Source organism: Netta rufina (genome assembly GCF_964035555.1).
Source record: "Netta rufina genome assembly, chromosome: 6".
Lineage (NCBI taxonomy): Eukaryota > Metazoa > Chordata > Aves > Anseriformes > Anatidae > Netta > Netta rufina.
The window spans coordinates 13,680,643-13,698,443 of record NC_140129.1 but is presented as its reverse complement, the minus strand read 5'-3'; the positions used below and the strand labels follow the sequence as shown (position 1 = coordinate 13,698,443).

General features: G+C 37.3%; 1 protein-coding gene across 7 annotated transcripts in view; it reads left to right on the top strand.

Annotated features, from left to right (window-relative positions):
• Positions 1-696: 696 nt before the first annotated feature.
• Positions 697-17,801, top strand: part of ZDBF2 (zinc finger DBF-type containing 2) — a 34,625-nt gene continuing 17,520 nt past the window's right edge. Inside the window, exons 1-9 of one of the 7 annotated variants that reach the window (XR_014618545.1) lie at positions 697-723; positions 3,043-3,154; positions 3,755-3,806; positions 4,301-4,352; positions 4,872-4,977; positions 5,800-5,927; positions 10,973-13,577; positions 13,848-13,945; positions 15,772-16,441. Coding sequence is in view for 5 of the 7 variants with exons in the window: in XM_084288751.1 (XP_084144877.1) it covers positions 3,755-3,806; positions 4,301-4,352; positions 4,872-4,977; positions 5,800-5,927; positions 10,973-13,710; positions 13,848-13,957 (3,186 nt within the window). In the remaining 2 variants the exon portion in view is untranslated. Of the gene's footprint in view, positions 724-3,042; positions 3,155-3,754; positions 3,807-4,300; positions 4,353-4,871; positions 4,978-5,799; positions 5,928-10,972; positions 13,802-13,847; positions 16,442-17,801 lie in introns of those variants that run through there. The other 6 variants (XM_084288752.1, XM_084288755.1, XM_084288753.1 and 3 more) reach the window with 6 other exon arrangements.

Below are 17,801 nucleotides of genomic sequence, written 5' to 3'. Positions count from 1 at the left end.
AACGGCAGTTAAGGCAGTTTCCCTCCTAAAGAAAAGCCTTCTCCTGCTGTTCTCCCATTTGTGACTTTTTGTGTTCAATTACTCGTTCAGCGTGGGTGGACACTTCTAAGCTATGGTTTCATAATCACACAACAGCAGCCCCTTTTTACAGCAACCTCTGTTTAAATCTTCCTTATTATGCTGAAGTCAACTTCTTTTTTCTCCCCATTGCACAATCCAAGCCTGCATCTGCACCTGTCTTCACACATAAGTGGCGATAATCTTTGCATCTGCCCAGATTGCTTAAAAAAAAAAATCCTGCTTCTTCAGCATAATACGAGAGAAATGTGCAATAGCTGCTTTCCCACAGGAGATTAGATAAACACTGAATACCTACAACTGAAAACAAAAGATAACGTGAGCTGTGGTCGCATTTGGATTCCCATTCCTGAGGGGAACAAAACCTTTTCCTTTTGTACGGAAAGCGATCTGGCACTAGGTAAATCCAAAAGCCAAACCAAGACTTTTTGCCCTATGGTAGGAGCCAGCTACCGTGCGACCGCGGCTCCCCGCCATGAAGCCCGCCGGGGCTGAGGGGCAGGCGGGGATGCGAGCGGGCGGAGCGAGGCGCTGAGGGGACGGCGCTGAGGGGAAGGCACCGCCCGCCGCCCCGGAGCAGGAAGCGGGGGATGGCGGCCCCTGACCCCGGCGCGGCACGGAAGAGCTTGCGGGGAAGGGACGGAGGTGAGGCGGTGCCGGGGAGCGAGCCGGGCGGCGGGCGGGCAGGGGAGGGGCCGTTGGGGCCAGCCCGGGCGGGCGTTAACGGGCGTTAACGGGCGGCGGTTGCGGCGCCCCCTCAGCCCGCCGCGCGGGGCGGGCGGAGCGCTGCGAAGGCGGCGGGGCCCGGCCCGCCTCGGCTCGCTGCCGGCCCCGGCGCTGCCCGGCGCTGCCCGCCGGCCGGGGGGGGACGGGGCGCGGAGCCTGAGGCGGCCCCGCGGGGAGCGGGCGCTCCCGGGGCGCTTCCCCCGCGCTGCCTCAGCGAGCTCGGGTAGCGGAGGCGGTGGGGAGGAGCGGCTCGGGCCGGCCCCGCTGCTCCTTCGTAACTTGTTGTCGGCACGAGGCTTGCTCTGAGGCCTCCGATGCGCTGTCCAGATGCGCTGCCGGCTCTTCTTTGTGTGCGTTTCGTGCCTTTTGTTGGTGTTCAGATACAAGGGGCATAAACTAAACTTATGGCTAGAAGGATCTATGAAATCAAATGCTGCTGTGTGGAGCCAGTTGTTCTTACATTCACAGTTTACATTTTTTACCAGTGTTAAAGCGTTTAAATGAAAGATTATACAAATTATTTTTTAATCCATCAGTTTAAGATATTTACAGTCGGAATACTCTTAGCAAAGCCTGCAAATCTGAAAAATCCTTTGTGCATTTATAGATGTAGTGTGTGCTGTGATAAAGTAAGGATTGCAGTCAGGCTTGCCAGATTTTATCAGTATAAATAAGGCATCTACATAGGATGCTTCCTGTACGTTACTAGGCCATGATTTGAGCTTGCCCTCAGATGCCAGGTAGGATCTGTGTCCCTTCAGATTTTCAGCTTGTTCTGCTCATCAGGGTTCTCACAAAACACAGAGATAAGGAGAATTGTTTTTTTGTCTCCTGTCAGCTTTGCAGAGAAATATCTCTGACAGACTTTCCTCAGATGTTCACCTCTCCTTTACTTAGTGGTAGCACAGGCTTTTACAAGTTTCCCCTAGCATGACCCCCTCCACAGTGATAAAATCTGGTCCATCCAATCTCCTTGAACTGCAGAAAGTTGCCAAGGAGATGCAGACTGGAATAACTCAGCTATTTTAGTAGTCCTGCACAGTCTGGAGTTACTGCACTTCAAATGTGAGTTTGCATGACTCGACTTAGGGGTTGTTGCTTGCAGATGAATAATCTCTCAGTAGAGCACCACCACCACGTAAATTATTCCTTGAAATAAGAAAGTAACGAACCACTGTAGTAGTTATTCTCCAACATACTGTAGTTGCTGCTTTCTGGCATCTTCTGAGATGAAGTCAAGTGTTTTTATGTTGAGGTGTTGTAATCCAGTTTTGGGGCAGTGGATAAATGTTTGCGGTGCCCTCTGCTGACTGAAACGAGCGAGCACTTCCCTGTTTCTCATCAGTTGGAGTGAGTGGGATAGCCTCCTCTGTGGCCACTGCACTCTTGCTACATTACATAGTTGCAGCTATATCTTAAGAATATGTGTATAGTAAAACCTTAGATTTGCAGTCAATTGACTTATTTACAAACAGAAAGAACAAGTTATTTTCCATAGTGCATTATTCACAAAAGATAGTGTTGTGGGCTTTTTCTTCACATCTTTCTGGGTCCCAGCTGTGCATAGGGCACTGAACAGGGTGACTTAGACCTGTTGATATGTCAAGAAAGCCTTTCTTGCTTGACAGATGAGCTTGTTTTGCCCACTCGCAGGATCAGATTGATTATCAGTAAGTAGTTTTTCATGGGTCAGGTTTTCAGGGCCATAGGGGATTTTTTATATTCTCCTGAACTCTTGGATATTGCTTGCTTCCAAGTGTTTTCCTGTCTCGTGATTTTCATATTGTTCTTGGAGCTGTGGGCACTACATGTTCTTGCTGTCTGACAGTGATATTTACATAACCTAAATGAAAGAAAACTTTTTTCTGAGTAGGTTCATAAATGATGCTCAAAATATGTTCGTTTCAATTTGGTTAATATTGATGAATTTATTTTCTGTTACTGTGGAAACATACTTAATTTCATGAACAATAGCATCAACAAAATTTAATATGTAGGGTCTATGAGGAGAAAAGAAGGAACAAAGTTATTCCAGAAGGAACAGTTATCGTTTAGGGAGGAAATGCTGTCAGAACTACTCCCATAATAAAAAAAGAAAGATATACTGCAGACTTCAGAAAGATGTTCATTAATTTTGCTGTTTGCAAAGTGGTACAGAAAAATTTACATGCCCAAGGGCATGGAAAACATACATTACTAGCTCTATTTTAAAAGTCTCTTTAACTTTATTGTTGACAGATGGGATGAGAAGAGATAAGTGTCCTGCACTGCAAATGGCCTCCCGTTTGGCATTTACTGGGTGCTAGCCCAGAATCATCTTTGGTGGAGGAAGAAGGTTGATGACACTAAGGTTTGTACAAGAAGGCTGACTTTTTTTTATTTTTTTATTTATTCTGTAACATAAAAGGGCTGTGTGAATCTTGGAAGCTTTTTGTGTTTGGGAACCCTAAAGTATGTTGCTACAGTCAGGTTTTAATTAAAAATTGTGGGGCTCGTTGTTGGTTTGCAGGTATTTTGAACAGTGAGGATTACTTTTCCAGCCTTGATGATTATTTTGTTTGGTCTAGATCTTGTATGGTTTTTATTAGCATACCTCTTCCATCTTTAATGTAAAGACAAGAAATTAAGCAATTAAATGAATTTAATAATATTACTGCTTAATAACCTAACACAGTCTAAGCTGTATTCATAAATATAGTATTTGATTTAATTAATTAGATCATAAATTGTCCCATTCTCCTGTCAAAGCTAGCATGAATACTTAAATATAGTGTTTGGGTAACCTAGTAAAGCAGAAATTGTTTTTTACAGTGTAGATTAAACTAAGTCAAGGTCTATAGTTGAAACAATATAGTGCATCTGAATAGCTTGGAGCTTGGACTAAAGGATGAGCTTGAGGATGGGTGTGGGTTTTTTGTTTTTTGTTCTCAGTTTCATTTTTGATTTACAGATGTTTGACAGAATCAAACGATCTGATGAAGCTTCTGCTTCTTCAGCACAAGGTGAGGAGATTAAAGTACATATTTTTTGTTGCAGTTATTTATTAACATAATAATAGTATTATGTTAATTAGTTTACCTGAAATTCAGTAGTGTAAATCAGTTTTCAAAATTTCAATATGGAGTTTAGATGGAAAAAGTGACTTCTAAATTATCCACAGGTTTCCATGCAGACATAATTTTTGTGTCTTTTAGTAAGCTGTTTAAGACACTGTGCATTTTGTTTCAGTGCTCGTGGATATATGAGTCTGTCAGTACACGTTGCCTAATCTTGATCCCAGACATATCAAAAATATACCCACTCACCTCAGCCATGAAGGCATAAAGTTTATTTTATGTACCTCACAGAGCATCCATGAGGATGAAAGGGTCTCTCTAAATGTTTTTTTTGAATTTCTAAACTTCTTAACTTCCTTTAAAATGATAGTTTTGACAAGTGAAAATTAAAGGAGTTAACTGACTTCCTCCTCTTTGTTTTCCTGTGTTTTTTACTACAGGAATGGAAAGACAGGGTGTTGAAGGTTCGCTACAACAGGACAGCAACAGCAGGTGAGTTAGGTGATAATCTAACTGGCATCCAGTTTACTGCTAGCACAAAGTAAAACAGGAATTACCCATTTTTCAATCTTAACTGTCATCTTGTGTAATGGATGACAGTGATGTGGTAGAGATCAAATATATCATGGAGGTCTTTTGTCTTGTATCCATACTTCTTAAAACTAGGGTAAGGGGCACTGTGACTTTTTCTGGAGAGATGATTCTCTTCAGACTACAGTCAACTCAAATTAGAATTTGTGTTAGCTGTGCCCTCAACCTGTTATCCTTTGTTCTGCATTTAAGAAAAAGTTTTCTTTAGTTAGATTTGCTTGGGAATAGCCTAAAATGCGTATTCTTATTTGGTATTATAATTCTGAAACAGAAATGTTTATCTTGCAAGTTTGTTGCAGCTCTGTAGTAAGATAGATAGGATAGATAGGATTCAGGATTTCTGTGTTAAGAACTTGAATTAACAAACGAATGTTGTTTTTTGTACTGAAATGTCTTGGTAATATTACCTGGTTCTTTCAGTTTGCATACAAGAGGGCAAGAACATCCTCGGCCTGGAGTATCCACCATGCAGAATAGGCAAGGATACTGCAACTGCTGCCATGTACACTACAGTAATCTGGAACAGGTAAGAAGCCTGCAGCAGATAGCAAGAAGTACAAATAGGCTTTATCAGCTTACAAAATGTCATTCTCTACACTGAACAACCAACACTGAACAATGGAAAATTAGCAATTTGTAAATTGTACTGAGTGTGCACAGAGAAGAGGAATCACTTTTACCTGTTAAAAAGAAGCTGGTGGAACGGCATGCTTGCTGCAGTTTGTTTTTCTGAAGTGTCACCCTGATGTGCATTACACTTATTAGGTTTATTTCAGTGGCTTTAATTTTAAGATTTGTATAGACTGTGTCAAGTATTAGGGCTAATATATTGGATATAAAAGCTGAAGACGTTTGATCAACTACTTCTCTGTGTTTAACTCTGTTGGTCTCTTATGTTTTAGACTTTTCTAACTAGAGAGTAGGAGCCTATTTAATCTTCTATGCTATGAAAAGTCTCCACAGTTTGAGTGAATTATGGGATGTTTGTTCATATGAAGTCCAAAAATATTTTTAGTCATTGTTTATAGATATGTTTAGAGTATTTGTACCAATCACAAGAGATTTGTGAGCATCTCTCAGATCTGCTAATTTAGATTCCATTTCAGAAGGGGTTTAAGCACATTTTAGTATATTATTTGTGACTCCCTAAGCAGTCTTATGGCCTTAATGCAATGAGAATTTTAGTAGAAAAGACTGAAGATTTTCTTTTCTACTTAAACATTTTCATTGTAAGGAGAAATGTTTAACCTGGGAAGTAACTTTTCTGAACATAGGAAGTAACTTTTCTGAATAGGTCAGTGTGTCAACAATGATATTAAACTAGCAATATGTTTTGTCTTTCCATCAGCATATTTTCAGCTCCCAGCACAGACATTTTACCACTTACTGCAGGAATCGTATGGGTACCAGTAGCTTGATGGAGCGTTTCCTGCAAGATGTTTTGCAGCATCATCCCCACCGATACCATGACAGCAGGTATAATGCAGTTCATTTGTTTTTAAATGTATCCTAGTGGAATGCATGTATTGTGAATTCTTATTTCTGTTCCATTTCTGAACAGTAAGTTTTGCCCATTTGAGGTGAAATTTCCAAATTGCTTTCAATATGAACAAGAGTGTATTTATGTAATTGTTGTCCAGTGTATTCCAATTGTGTTCTCTCTGCACTTCCAAACTTCATTACACTGCTTAAGGATTTGATATAACACCATTGATACCAATTAAATATGAAGACCTGATGAAAAGAAGGAGTATACTGGTCAGCTAGAATATATACACTGTGGGCTTAATTTATATATTTCACAGTATATTTTATGGTATGTATCGAGTTCATAATTTTGGCTTGCTGAATGTGGTGCTTGTCAGGTGAATACTTATGGTTATTTATCCATTATTATTGGAGTTTTTTATTCTTAGAGTTACTACGTGCATGAATTAAGTTAATTGGCCAGTTCATCATTGCTCAGATTTGAAGTGTTCTCTTTATCATGTGCACATTTAAGAGTGATAAGAGGGCCTGTAGAAAGGCCAGCTGAAAGATCTGTTAAGTCTCATTCCTTGTTATGTTCTGAAAGGCAGTCAAAAATCCCAATCTGAACCCAGTATATTGTATTTTGATAAATAACTATTTTTTTTTTTTGCTACTTTTTCTATATCTCTTATTATTGGAAAATGCAGGATATACTTTAAGGCAACACCCAAATTAAAAAGGTAGATATCTCTTGAGGTGTTGCTAATACAAGGTTATTTCATTTGGTGAATAAAATCTGCTAATTAGTAAAAAAAACAAGCTATCCGTTTTCCTCTAAATTGCTGGTAGAATGAATAGAATAAGCAAAATAATGTACAAGGCCTGGATAAAATAGGATGGCAAGTGGGGGAGGAATAATTCCAAATCTATACAAAGTTTGGAGGAAGAAAACCAAAGATGGAAGAGAGCGTGAATAGACTTTTGTTGTGATTCTGCTCTGAAAAAGACTGAGTCAGAAAGTGATTTAAGTAGCATCTGGGGTAAGGATAGGATTCTCTTCTTTCTTACATAAAATCTCTTGCATTGATGCATAGTTTCACAAAGTAAATGCTTATACAAACCATGCAGAAGCTGAATTCACACAAGGGATCTTAAGACTGTAATTTAAAAGGATTATACAAATATTTGTGAGCCTTGATTTATTTTGCAGAACCAACCAGTATCACTAGTAGTGATGTGGCAGAAGGAAAAAAATTAATCTGAGCTTTGCCTTTTGCTGAATTTCAGAGGATATTGGTGTTCTGCCTTTCCTCATGGTCCAAAAAAAAAAAAGGAAAAAAAAGGGGATGAGGGGGGGAGGAAAAACTATCCCTTCCTCCAAACTCTTGATATGATTGTTTTTTCGATAAAGAACTAATATTGAAATATTGAGCATTTAAGAGAGTAAATCTCTTTGATTTTTGGTGTATTTTGTCATAAAACTGCCAAAAGTACCTAACTTCAGAACTGAGGTTTTATTTCACCCCCCAGAAACATTTGTTTGTAAATAATTTCTGAAAATCACATGTTCTGGTAAGTGAGCAAGGAGCCTGGGAATTTGCTAGCTTATCCACATCAAAATCTATTTAGTGCTATATACAGTTTTCTAGTAGCATCCAGATGCTGAGTGTTTCAGACAAAGATGGAAGAACTCTGAGAAAGTTAAAAGATTAAAGAAAAAGACAAAACCAGTACAAATAGATTTAATTCTGATCTATAAGATTTTGAAGTTGACAAAGATTCTTTACCTCAGTGCTTAGGTGTGTGCACCAGTAGGGCACAGCAGTTCAGCTGACAGGCATAATTTGATCATCTGATGCATTTCATTACCTTGCATTCAAATGATGATAATCCTTTTTTAATTTCTAAAAGGTTTCTTCTTGTGCTTAGTCAGTCCTAATAACTCTTATCTGTACTCTTACGAATTTATCACACACCCCCCCCCCGCCTTTTTCTTTTTAAAAAAGAATTCCACTGTATTCTATATCACACTTCCTCAGCCAGTGGTGTATAATCACGTTTTTGGAGTTACAGAAGGAATATTACAGATTGTGTCATAACCTGTATTCATTCCTTTTACTGCGTCTTGAGCAGGGAGGAGTTGTGTACTGCTGTTCGTAAATTGTTGTGGCTTGTTAGGCTCATGCAAAGTGTGTTGTAAGTTGTATCCTTTGTTTTTTATCAAAATTGAACTCAACCTCTCCATTGCATTACTTTATTTGTTCACAGGATCCTTACAGCATTTTTTTGTCATCCGCAGATTTTAATACTTTACAAAAATTTTGAAAGGGCAAGTGAGTCATAAAACTTAGCCTGAACCGGAGGGTATTCTGCTTCTGATCTTTTTGTCATGGTGAAGATTGTTTAATCTATTTGATACTAGCAATCAATTTGTTTTTTGATTGCTTTTTTTCCTCCACCAATAATTTTTTAGTTTTTTAATAGACTCCAAAGGACCTTAATGAAAGACTCTTGCATATCTAAATAGTCCATCTTTTCTTCTTTACTCACTCCTTTATTACTGCCTAATGCATCTAGTGTTTGCACTTAAGAAAAATCTTAAATGAACTTTATCCATGGAGCCATAGGTAGTGAGTCTGCAATAACAAACTTCTTTTCTTTGGGTGTGTTAATGCATATATTGACAGCCAATACTTGATACGTACATCACTCAACTGAGTGAAGAATAATATACCAATTGCCAAAGTAAAATACTCTTCAAATTACCTTGTTATAAATGGCATACAGTGCTTCATCACTTTTTTATATAGCCAGTGTGTGTTGTTTTTTTTTTTTTTTTTAATGAGTTGAATTGATAGGAGGGAACTTTGATCAATAAGATGTTCATGTGAATGCTGTTGTTTCCTTGGAAGGCTTTTTATGTTTGATGAATGTTGCTTCAGTCCCTGCACTGTGAAATACCATAGGTCTTGGTCTTCTAATAACTTCAATTTCAATACTATTTTGCATTAGAATGTTGTTTTGTTTATGGCTGTTAGTGACTCTGTAGTTCTCCTCACATGACTTAATTAATAGAGATTTCAGCACTCTGTGAAGGAGTCTCAGAGCTGTTAGTAATTATTTTTGAGAGGCCACAGAGACTGTGTGGGATGTTTCAGAAGGACTGGGGAAAAAAAACGTAAAGGTTGTCAATTTTAAGTAAGGGCAGAGAGGACCTACTTGTAGACTTCTTTGCTTAAATTATGGTATTTCCCTGGCAGTTGAAAAAATGAGCTCTTCATAAAAATCCAGAAGACAGTGAATTGATGAGTAATGGTTACTGCTGATTTAGTCAAGGAAAATCACATCAGGTCATCTTTAACAGGGTAACAGACCTTGTGAATAGAAGAGAATCATCCATTTCGGCACCATCTGTCCTGTTGCATCTATCATGCCATCTATCAAAACCCCAGATTTTGGCATGTTCTTGTATGAGACTTATAAGCAAGCTAAGGAAAATGTGATTGGAGATTAAACAGTGATTAAATGAGTAACTGGCTGGAAAAAAGTATTTATTTCTGGCTTGGGGGTAGAGTGGGAGAGAGACCATGAAAGATCCAACAAATCTCATGTTGGATCATGAATGAGTCCTATCCTGAGCCTTGAAGTATGTGGTTTTGAGTATGATTTACTGGTGCGTTTTTTTCAGTTTGTTTTGCTTTGCTTTTTGTTTCTGTTTTGGTGATAATCCTATGAAGTATGTTTTTTATTGCACTAAGTCTTGTCATCTCTATAGAGGCCAAGTCAACTTTAATTTTTTTTTTTAAAGTAGCCAAACCTCTTTTTTTTTTTTTTTTTTTTTTTAATTTTCAACCATAAAACAGTAATTCTAATGTGAGAATTCTTTCTCTTCTATTTTTCACAATCAAAGACTGAGACATAGCTATATTCAGAAAAATTCTGTGATTGTTTTTCAGTATGAAGTAGCCAGTTGGAAATACTTGCTATAGGCTTACTTGGTATCAGCAGGCTTAATTAATAACTTTAGTAAAATCAGACACATTAATGTCTGAATCCTTCAAGGAGTTCAACATGTTGACTACTGAATGCTTATAACCAAGGAAATTACTATGCAATAGAATTTATTCACAGTACGTCCTTAGCAGATGAATGCACCACAAAAGATGCATGGCATGCATTAAAGCACACATCTCTTTTGGCTCTTAAAAGGCCTGGTCAAAACTTTCAGGGGAAGCATCGTATTCTCCCTTTAGCTATATTTGCTACATTTTAAAATTTTTTTCTTATTTTATTTTCAGTTGTTCCAATATTTGTAACCTTGTGGGTTCCTGTGGTATATAAGAAATGGTCCATGTCTGTCTGTTCTGTTAATTCTGCAAGAAATAGGCATTTTATTCTAGTCAGTCCTAAAAACAGAGTGGCCAGTCCTAGGATATATAAAGGTGCGCTGTTTTCACAGTGAGCCTGAACAATCATAACTTGGCTTCTTATAGAAGTGAGTTAGAGCTGTGGTATGTCTGTGAGAAGCAATAAGCATGGAACTCCTTGGTGGGAATGTGTACAGAGTTCCTATCAGGCAAACATGTTTTTCAGGGAAAGAGGCGTTCATAGTCAATAGTATTTTTAATGCTGTGCCTTATTATAAAGTTCTGTTTCTTTACAAAAGCTCATTATTTAATTAATTATAGTTTTACCAAGGAAAGAACATCCTTCTAAGCTCACAGCTTTGAACAAATGAAACCTCTTCAGTTTTCTTGCTTTATTCTATTTTATAAAATTATTATAACGTAAGTTTGGCAATTCTTAATGGATAGTTGCATGGAGAAGGTAACCAACCAATGCCCGGGTTGTCTTTTGCTTTGTGGAACATTTCTTGTTTCACTTTCTAATGGAATTTCTCTGTTAAAATAGTAGAGCTGGAATCCTGTGTTTGTTCATTAGGTGTGATGCACTCTAGGTAATTACTTTTTAAAAGCTATTGTTAAAAAAAAAAAAATCTTAAACATATTTACAGTGTTTATATAGTTGATTTTTTTATTTATTTCTTTTAGGCCAACTTATGATGACATGCCACTCCAAATCACTCCAGCATCTGCTAGGATTGCTTGCCTGTCTTCAGAAGAGACGGAGAAAAAGAATAGAGGCACACAGGAGATTTCCAGCAAAGACCAGGAGTCCAGTGATGAAACGTGCTCTTCTGCTCCACGTCCCTCTCATGAGGGCCCAAAGGAAACTTCTGTAACACAAACACTTACTCAGAAATTAAAAACTGAGAAGGAATGTGTTGTAGGAATATCCCAGCAGTCTACTGGCATTTGTAGCAATGAGAAACGGGATGTCCTGAAAGATGCTCAAACTGCAAATCGTAGCCATGAAGACCAGTTTACAGCTGTGAGCCCCATACCTCAGCATTTGTCTGTCACTCCTTTAATACCTAGTTCTTCTGTTAATCCTAAAATAGAAAAAAGTGCTGAGAATTTGTCGTCATCAAATAAGATTCCACATAGTGGATGTGATGAAACAGGAACAGAGATAGGCGGTAGGGATGTGTTATTGAAACCATGCTTGAATCCTGTTCTGGCGCTGGCTCACCCCAAATACCCTTCAGTTTCACAACAGAATCCTGTATATAGGCACAGGGATTCTTTACTTATTACCTCAGGTCAATCTCTTTTAAAACAAGATGGTTTACAAACTCAGGATGAAACTTCGGTGTCTGATTTCCATCTCAGGGATACTGTGGGTATTAACAGCTCCCTAGATCTTGGGACTTCCCCACAACTAGCAGGATGCAAAAATGTGAAGACAAACATGGGTGATGAAAGTTCAGTGGATGAAACTATTGAAAATGTTATTCTGAAGTACTGCCATGGAACCACATATGAAGAACTTCATTTCAAAGAGGAGAACAATCTCTGTTTAACTGTTTCGTCGCTTCTGGATCGTACTCATTTAGAGGGCTCTGAAATGAGTTTTGACTGTGATGCACCTATTCAATCAGGAACAGACTTACCCAAGGCGGCTGTAAAAGACATAGAGTTGCTAAAAGAGGTCCAAATAAGTTTGCAAGATAAAGATTATGGAACACAGCTCTCTTCTGTTTTAAAAGGTGAATCATTGCAGCAAATAGAAACAGTGAAGCGGGATGTAGTAGCTCATACTGAAGAACCAGTTCTTCCAGCTCTGCCTCATGTGCCTCCTTCTTTTGTGGGAAAGACTTGGTCTCAAATAATGTATGAAGATGATATCAAAATTGAAGAACTTGTGCGTGATTTCAGGGAAGGTCGTTTTCGCTGCTACTTTGACAGCGAATCCACAGCCAACTTTACTGGGAGGAGAATGAAGAAAAAAAAGCAGAAAGACGAGAAAAAGGATGATGCTGCTGAGGGTAACAGAGTAGAAAGTACATCAGTTAAAGCACTGCCAGAATTTAATGATGCTTTAAGTGGTGGCTCTGATTTTGATAACCAATCTGTAGCTTCAGATATGCTATGCAACCAACAAATTCTTAAAATGCCTAGGAAAAGGACATGGCGCCTAGCTTCAAGATGCCAGGTGGTTAAAGTTAGCCATGGCACACAAACAAGTCTATTGGATTACCCTGTAACAAAAAGAAAAATGGCTAGAAGGGAGTCTGATCAAGCTGATCAGAAAGAAAGCACCATGTGGTCAGAAGGTGAAAAGACTCCGAACATGAAAACTAGACTATGTGCCCTTAAACTTCCCGAGTCCTATAGCAAGATTATGAGCCCTGTGCAACCCAAGACAACGGTGTATGTACTTTCATGTCCAGAGATTAAACAGTGTAAAGGTAAACCTGTAGACATTCCTAAAACGAGGAAAAATCGTAACTCCACAGATAGCAAGGACTCTATAAGGTATAAATACAAACAGTGTTCTTTGAAGTATTATGACCCACTGACAAATAGAGTTCTGAAAATGCCTCCCAAGAGTTCTGTTGGAGAAAAGGTCAAAAAGCCCTCCCATGTTAGACAGCTTTTCAGAAGTCTCAGCTTTGATGCAAACATGAGGAAACTAGCTGATGCACAGAGAGAAGGCACACCATCGAAGTCCTGCAATTGGTCAGACCTCTATAGCTCATCCTCGGCAACTCTTCTGGCAGACCCAGGTAAAGGGAACGATACAGTATCAAGTCAAAAAGCAGATGGATCTCCCGTGATTTCTGTAGAAAGAACAGATTGTCTTGTATCTGGTCACTCTGAGAACTCTATGAAACACCTGTCCATTTCACCTTTGAACTCTCACCCGTCTGTGGTAGAAGGAGACTGTAGATTAGCTCCTTTGAACAGCAGAGTTACCAAAACTCCTCTGACCTCCATCAGGAGTGAGCGATTAGAGAGGGAGAATCCAAAAGCAATGTGGAAGAGAAAAGAAGGCACTAGTATAGAACCACTTTTTTCCAAAAAAGCTGCAGGAGCTATGTCTGTCAGATGCACTGTTGGGAGGAGGGGAAGCAGAGTAAGCACAGGCAAACAAACTTCCAGAACTATAAAACAGCAAAAAGAGGGAATGAGAAGGAAACTTTCTCCTTGTGCCCAGAAATCTTCTGCTTTTTCCATACACAGGCGCCAGACAGGGAAAACTACAGTGGGAAAGCACCTTAAGAAAGAAAAGCCTGATGCTAAAAAAATAAAGGTGAGGAGGAAACCAAAAAGGACTTTTCTGAACTCAACAGTCGTCACAGGGATTCCTGAAAAGGGGCAGAAAGTCTCGCCAGGATCTTTTCCTAAAAAGCCAGAGAGCTTCTTCCAAAGTCAGAAGCTGGGAAGTAAGTGGAGATTGGGGTCACCCTAGCACTGTGAACCAACCCTCAAGAAGAACTGCTGTACCGTTACTTCGAAACTGTCTCATTCTACCAGGTGAGAGCTAGCCACCAAAACATCTTTTTTTTTTTTTCCTTTATAGCCAGCACCTGGAAAAGAAGGGAACAAAAGGAGGTCATAGACAAAGCAGTTGAAGTGTTAGAGCTGCAGAAAGTGCAAAGCCAGTCTAATGTGAAACAGGTACAACTTTAAACTGAGTTCTTGTTCCTGATATATGGGACATTATATATGGGGCATATATTGCACTGTTCTACTGTGTAAAGCTGCAGAAGTTGTGCATTTGAGTTAAAAGCACTTAACCCTATTTGCTAAACTTCACTTGTGCATCAAAACAAATGAGCTTGAATAGTATCATATTGTTTTTATGGTATTATCAGTGCGTCATAGTGCACTACAATAGGGTAAATTAGAAGCTGTGCTATTGTGCCTATTCTCATTTTTTTCCACATAATTTTAAAGTGCAAAACATAACTCATGCTAAAAATTAATTTAAGGTATCTTAATCTGGGGTGAATTCTGTGTATGTATTTTGTGTTTGTATATATGCACATCTTGTTCAACACGTATGGTATATACTTGCCTATGGAGTGGTATTGAAATTAATACAGTATGATACAATTCAGATCAATTCAGTGTTTTCTTGAAACAAAATACAATTCTACGTGTTTTTATACCAACTTTTTCTTGAAACCATGTCCAAATCAGTTATTTTGGGCAACAAGTCACTGTGGGCTGTTATCAAGCAATAATGGACCATGCTGGTAAGGAAATATGTCTCCCTTGGGTACTGTTCCAATGGTGGTGGCTATACTGAAACCTCAAATTCAAAAAGAGAATACAGTTTTAGGGTTACTTTATTCTGCTTTTTTTTTTTTTTTTTTAATAGCTTATTACTAAAGTTCATAGGTTAAATTTACATTCCTTAGTGAGGGGATGGAAAAGTTAGAGACAAGTAGCAGTGAGTTGTTCTAACCTTACATTTGACATCCAGTGGTTGTTTTTTTTTTTATTTTAATTGGGCATACCGTTGGTTTAGTTTTTGTGTGCTGTAGTTGAAACTACTTTTAAATATTCAGTAAAACATTTAAATAAAACAAACCTAAAGCGACATCCATCTAAATATATTAAAATTAAAATATCTGTTTTATAACAGATATTTAAATAAGCTGAATTTAACAAATAAATAAATTGTATTCAATTAGTGATTTTTGTTAGGCCATTGATCTATGATTTTGTCTATGGCAAAAAAAAAAAAAAGTAGTGTTCTGTGGCTTCGGGTTATATTTGTTTCTGGCTTTTGTTTTGGTTTCTTTGGGTATGTTTTTTTTTGTTTGTTTTTGGTTTTTGTTTGTTTTGCTTTTGTTTTAGTTGTTATGATGACAGCTTATTTAATTAACGTGTGTTTAGGAGACAAACCCTAGTTTTGAAGATGTTTCTATACTTTAAAATCAAAATTAATTGTTCACTTGTATTAAATTAAGCAGAGAGTTAAACTTTGTCACAGTCAGGGCTCTGGTTTGCAAATCTGCAATTTGGTATATTATATAATCTGTTGTACAAGTATACAAATTGACAAATAACTTTACAATACATCTTATATGCTAAAAGAAAGCATATATAAAAGACCAAGACCCTGCTCTCTCTGCCATTACACACTATGTGTGTGCTTTCTCCCCCTCCAAAAATAAATTCAAAACACGTTCTTGATTCGCTTTCTGAAGTGCCAAGGGTCACTAGTTTGTATTGAGATAAAGCTGTGCTATGAAATGTTGTATTTTGAAATACAGCGTCTGAATGAAATGTAAAAGCTGTCATCATAAGCCACTCATTGTTAAAAAAAAAAATAAATAAATAAACTTAAAAAAAAGAAAAAAAAATCCAACTATATAAATGTGCATATTTCCCAGGACAAGTCAACGATGTGCATGTACTTAAACCAGCTGGAAACTAAATTGGAAGTCAAATATCATCTGACACTTCTTTTTTTTTTTTTTTTTTTCTTTTAGTTTTGAAATAAAGTCTGTTTCTATGGATGAGTTTTCCTATGGTTGTCAGTTGACAAGAATCTTATGACTGGATTACAAGTCACTGGAAAAAAAAAAAAAAGGGGTTATGCGTTCTTATAGCTCTAAACTAATTGTGCCTGTATAATTTAATATTTTGTCTAATATAAAACTGATTTTTTAAAGCAAAATTTTAATGGAATGGTTTTTATAGAAAGCCTAATTTTTAGATTAAAGGTTTAAAGCAAAAAAAAAAAAAAAAAAAAGATTTTTAAGATAAAGTTTGTTTTAAAGCAAAGCTTTAAATTAACTCTTAAGTCCCATTCTAACATATTTTTATGATACAAGAATGTTTGCCTATCTAATTTCTTCAATCTAATTTTTCACAATATTGTACATATGAAAAGTATAGATTGTTCTGTTTGAGTAAGGTTTAATGCACATTCTACTTTGATTGCTAGTGTGTATTTGTTTACACTCAAAAATACTGTTTTCCATACTCATTTATTGCAAACTTGTCCAGCACAGAAATTTCCTTGAAACATTGAGAGTAATAAAGTATATTGTGGACTATACAATGACTAACTTTTTTAGCATCTTTTTTTTGGGCGGCGGGGTGCATAATAGACCCCTTTATCTAGGTGTTGAGCTGTTTACTTTTTTTTAACAGAAAAATGTTATTTAATTAAAAGTGTAAGTAGCTATATATTTACCTTTAAAAAAAAAATAAATAAAGATGAACTCTAACAACATTTATTATAGCAGACTTGAGGTCCAAGTCTGGAAACAATTCTGTGGTTGACAATGTAAAAGTGAGATTTAATGTATGCTCAGATTTTATTCTATGCATCTCTTATGACTGTTTTAACACCTCTTCTGTGCATGCTCAGTGACTACTAGGAAAGAGGGGAGATTGTGGTATGAGAGAAGCAAATGCAGAATCTGCCTTGGAAGAGGAGTTAATGAAAATATGTGTTTAAAAAAAAAAAAAAAAAAAAGGCAGATGTACTCAAAATACCATGTGCATGAAGGACAAATGAGTTTTTGGGGGATCTTGAGGAATTGTTTTACTAATTCCTCATTAATGTTATATATTCTGCTGCTGTTATTGAGTAGCACACTGTTCATTGACATCATGGCCGAAACTTCAGAACATGGTTGTAGAGGCTACAGCAATGGAAAAATTGAATGCTGAAATGCTTTCTCATGGAAATTGAAAGGATGTTTTTTTGTTTTCATCATTGGACAAACGTACTTACCAGTATAGTTTCATGTCTTAATGTGCAAAAGCAAGAAAAGACGTCTTGACTAAAGAGGAACAAAGTCATGCTTTTAGAATCTAACTCGCAGCAGTTAGATGCAGAATAGCTTGCATAGAATAGAAAATAGAATAGAATAGAAAAATGTTACTATTTCTTCTGTGCATGTCATTTTTGACCTTCCATAATTTCATACTTGTAATTTTAGTACATTTAATAATTTTAAATAAGTCCCTCTCCATAAAGCACTCATTCAATTTTTTAAACCTTATTCTAAGCAGCTTGATCTTTATTTTTAGTATTCTGATCCTTGAGTGTGATCTAAACTCTTACTGTGCTAGGTGCTAAGCAAACAGAATAGTAAGTCCCCCCGGATTTAGATGTCTGATGTTTGCTTCTTAGCAGTTCTTGTTTTTTTCTGATTGGATTTTTCATTTTCTAGTTCTTTTTGTGCTTGTAGTATTGAAGTGCTCCTCTCTGGGACTCGCATACAATGAGATATTTAGTTGTCTTTATAATGTGATTATGATTTAATCCAAAGATTCATGCTAAATTTGTGTCTGAATGAGAACACATCTTCGTGGTTTTCACATTCTTACAATTGGGAATGTATTTTGAAACATTTTTGCCTGATGTAGGTTTTTTTTGTAACTTTTTTTTAATCTGCTTCTTTATCTCTACTGTCTGTGGTCATTTGACATAGTATGTGTTTGTACTAACGTAGTGATGTCACAGACTTTTCAAGTGATATTGCTGGATGTTCTTTCTTTGTAT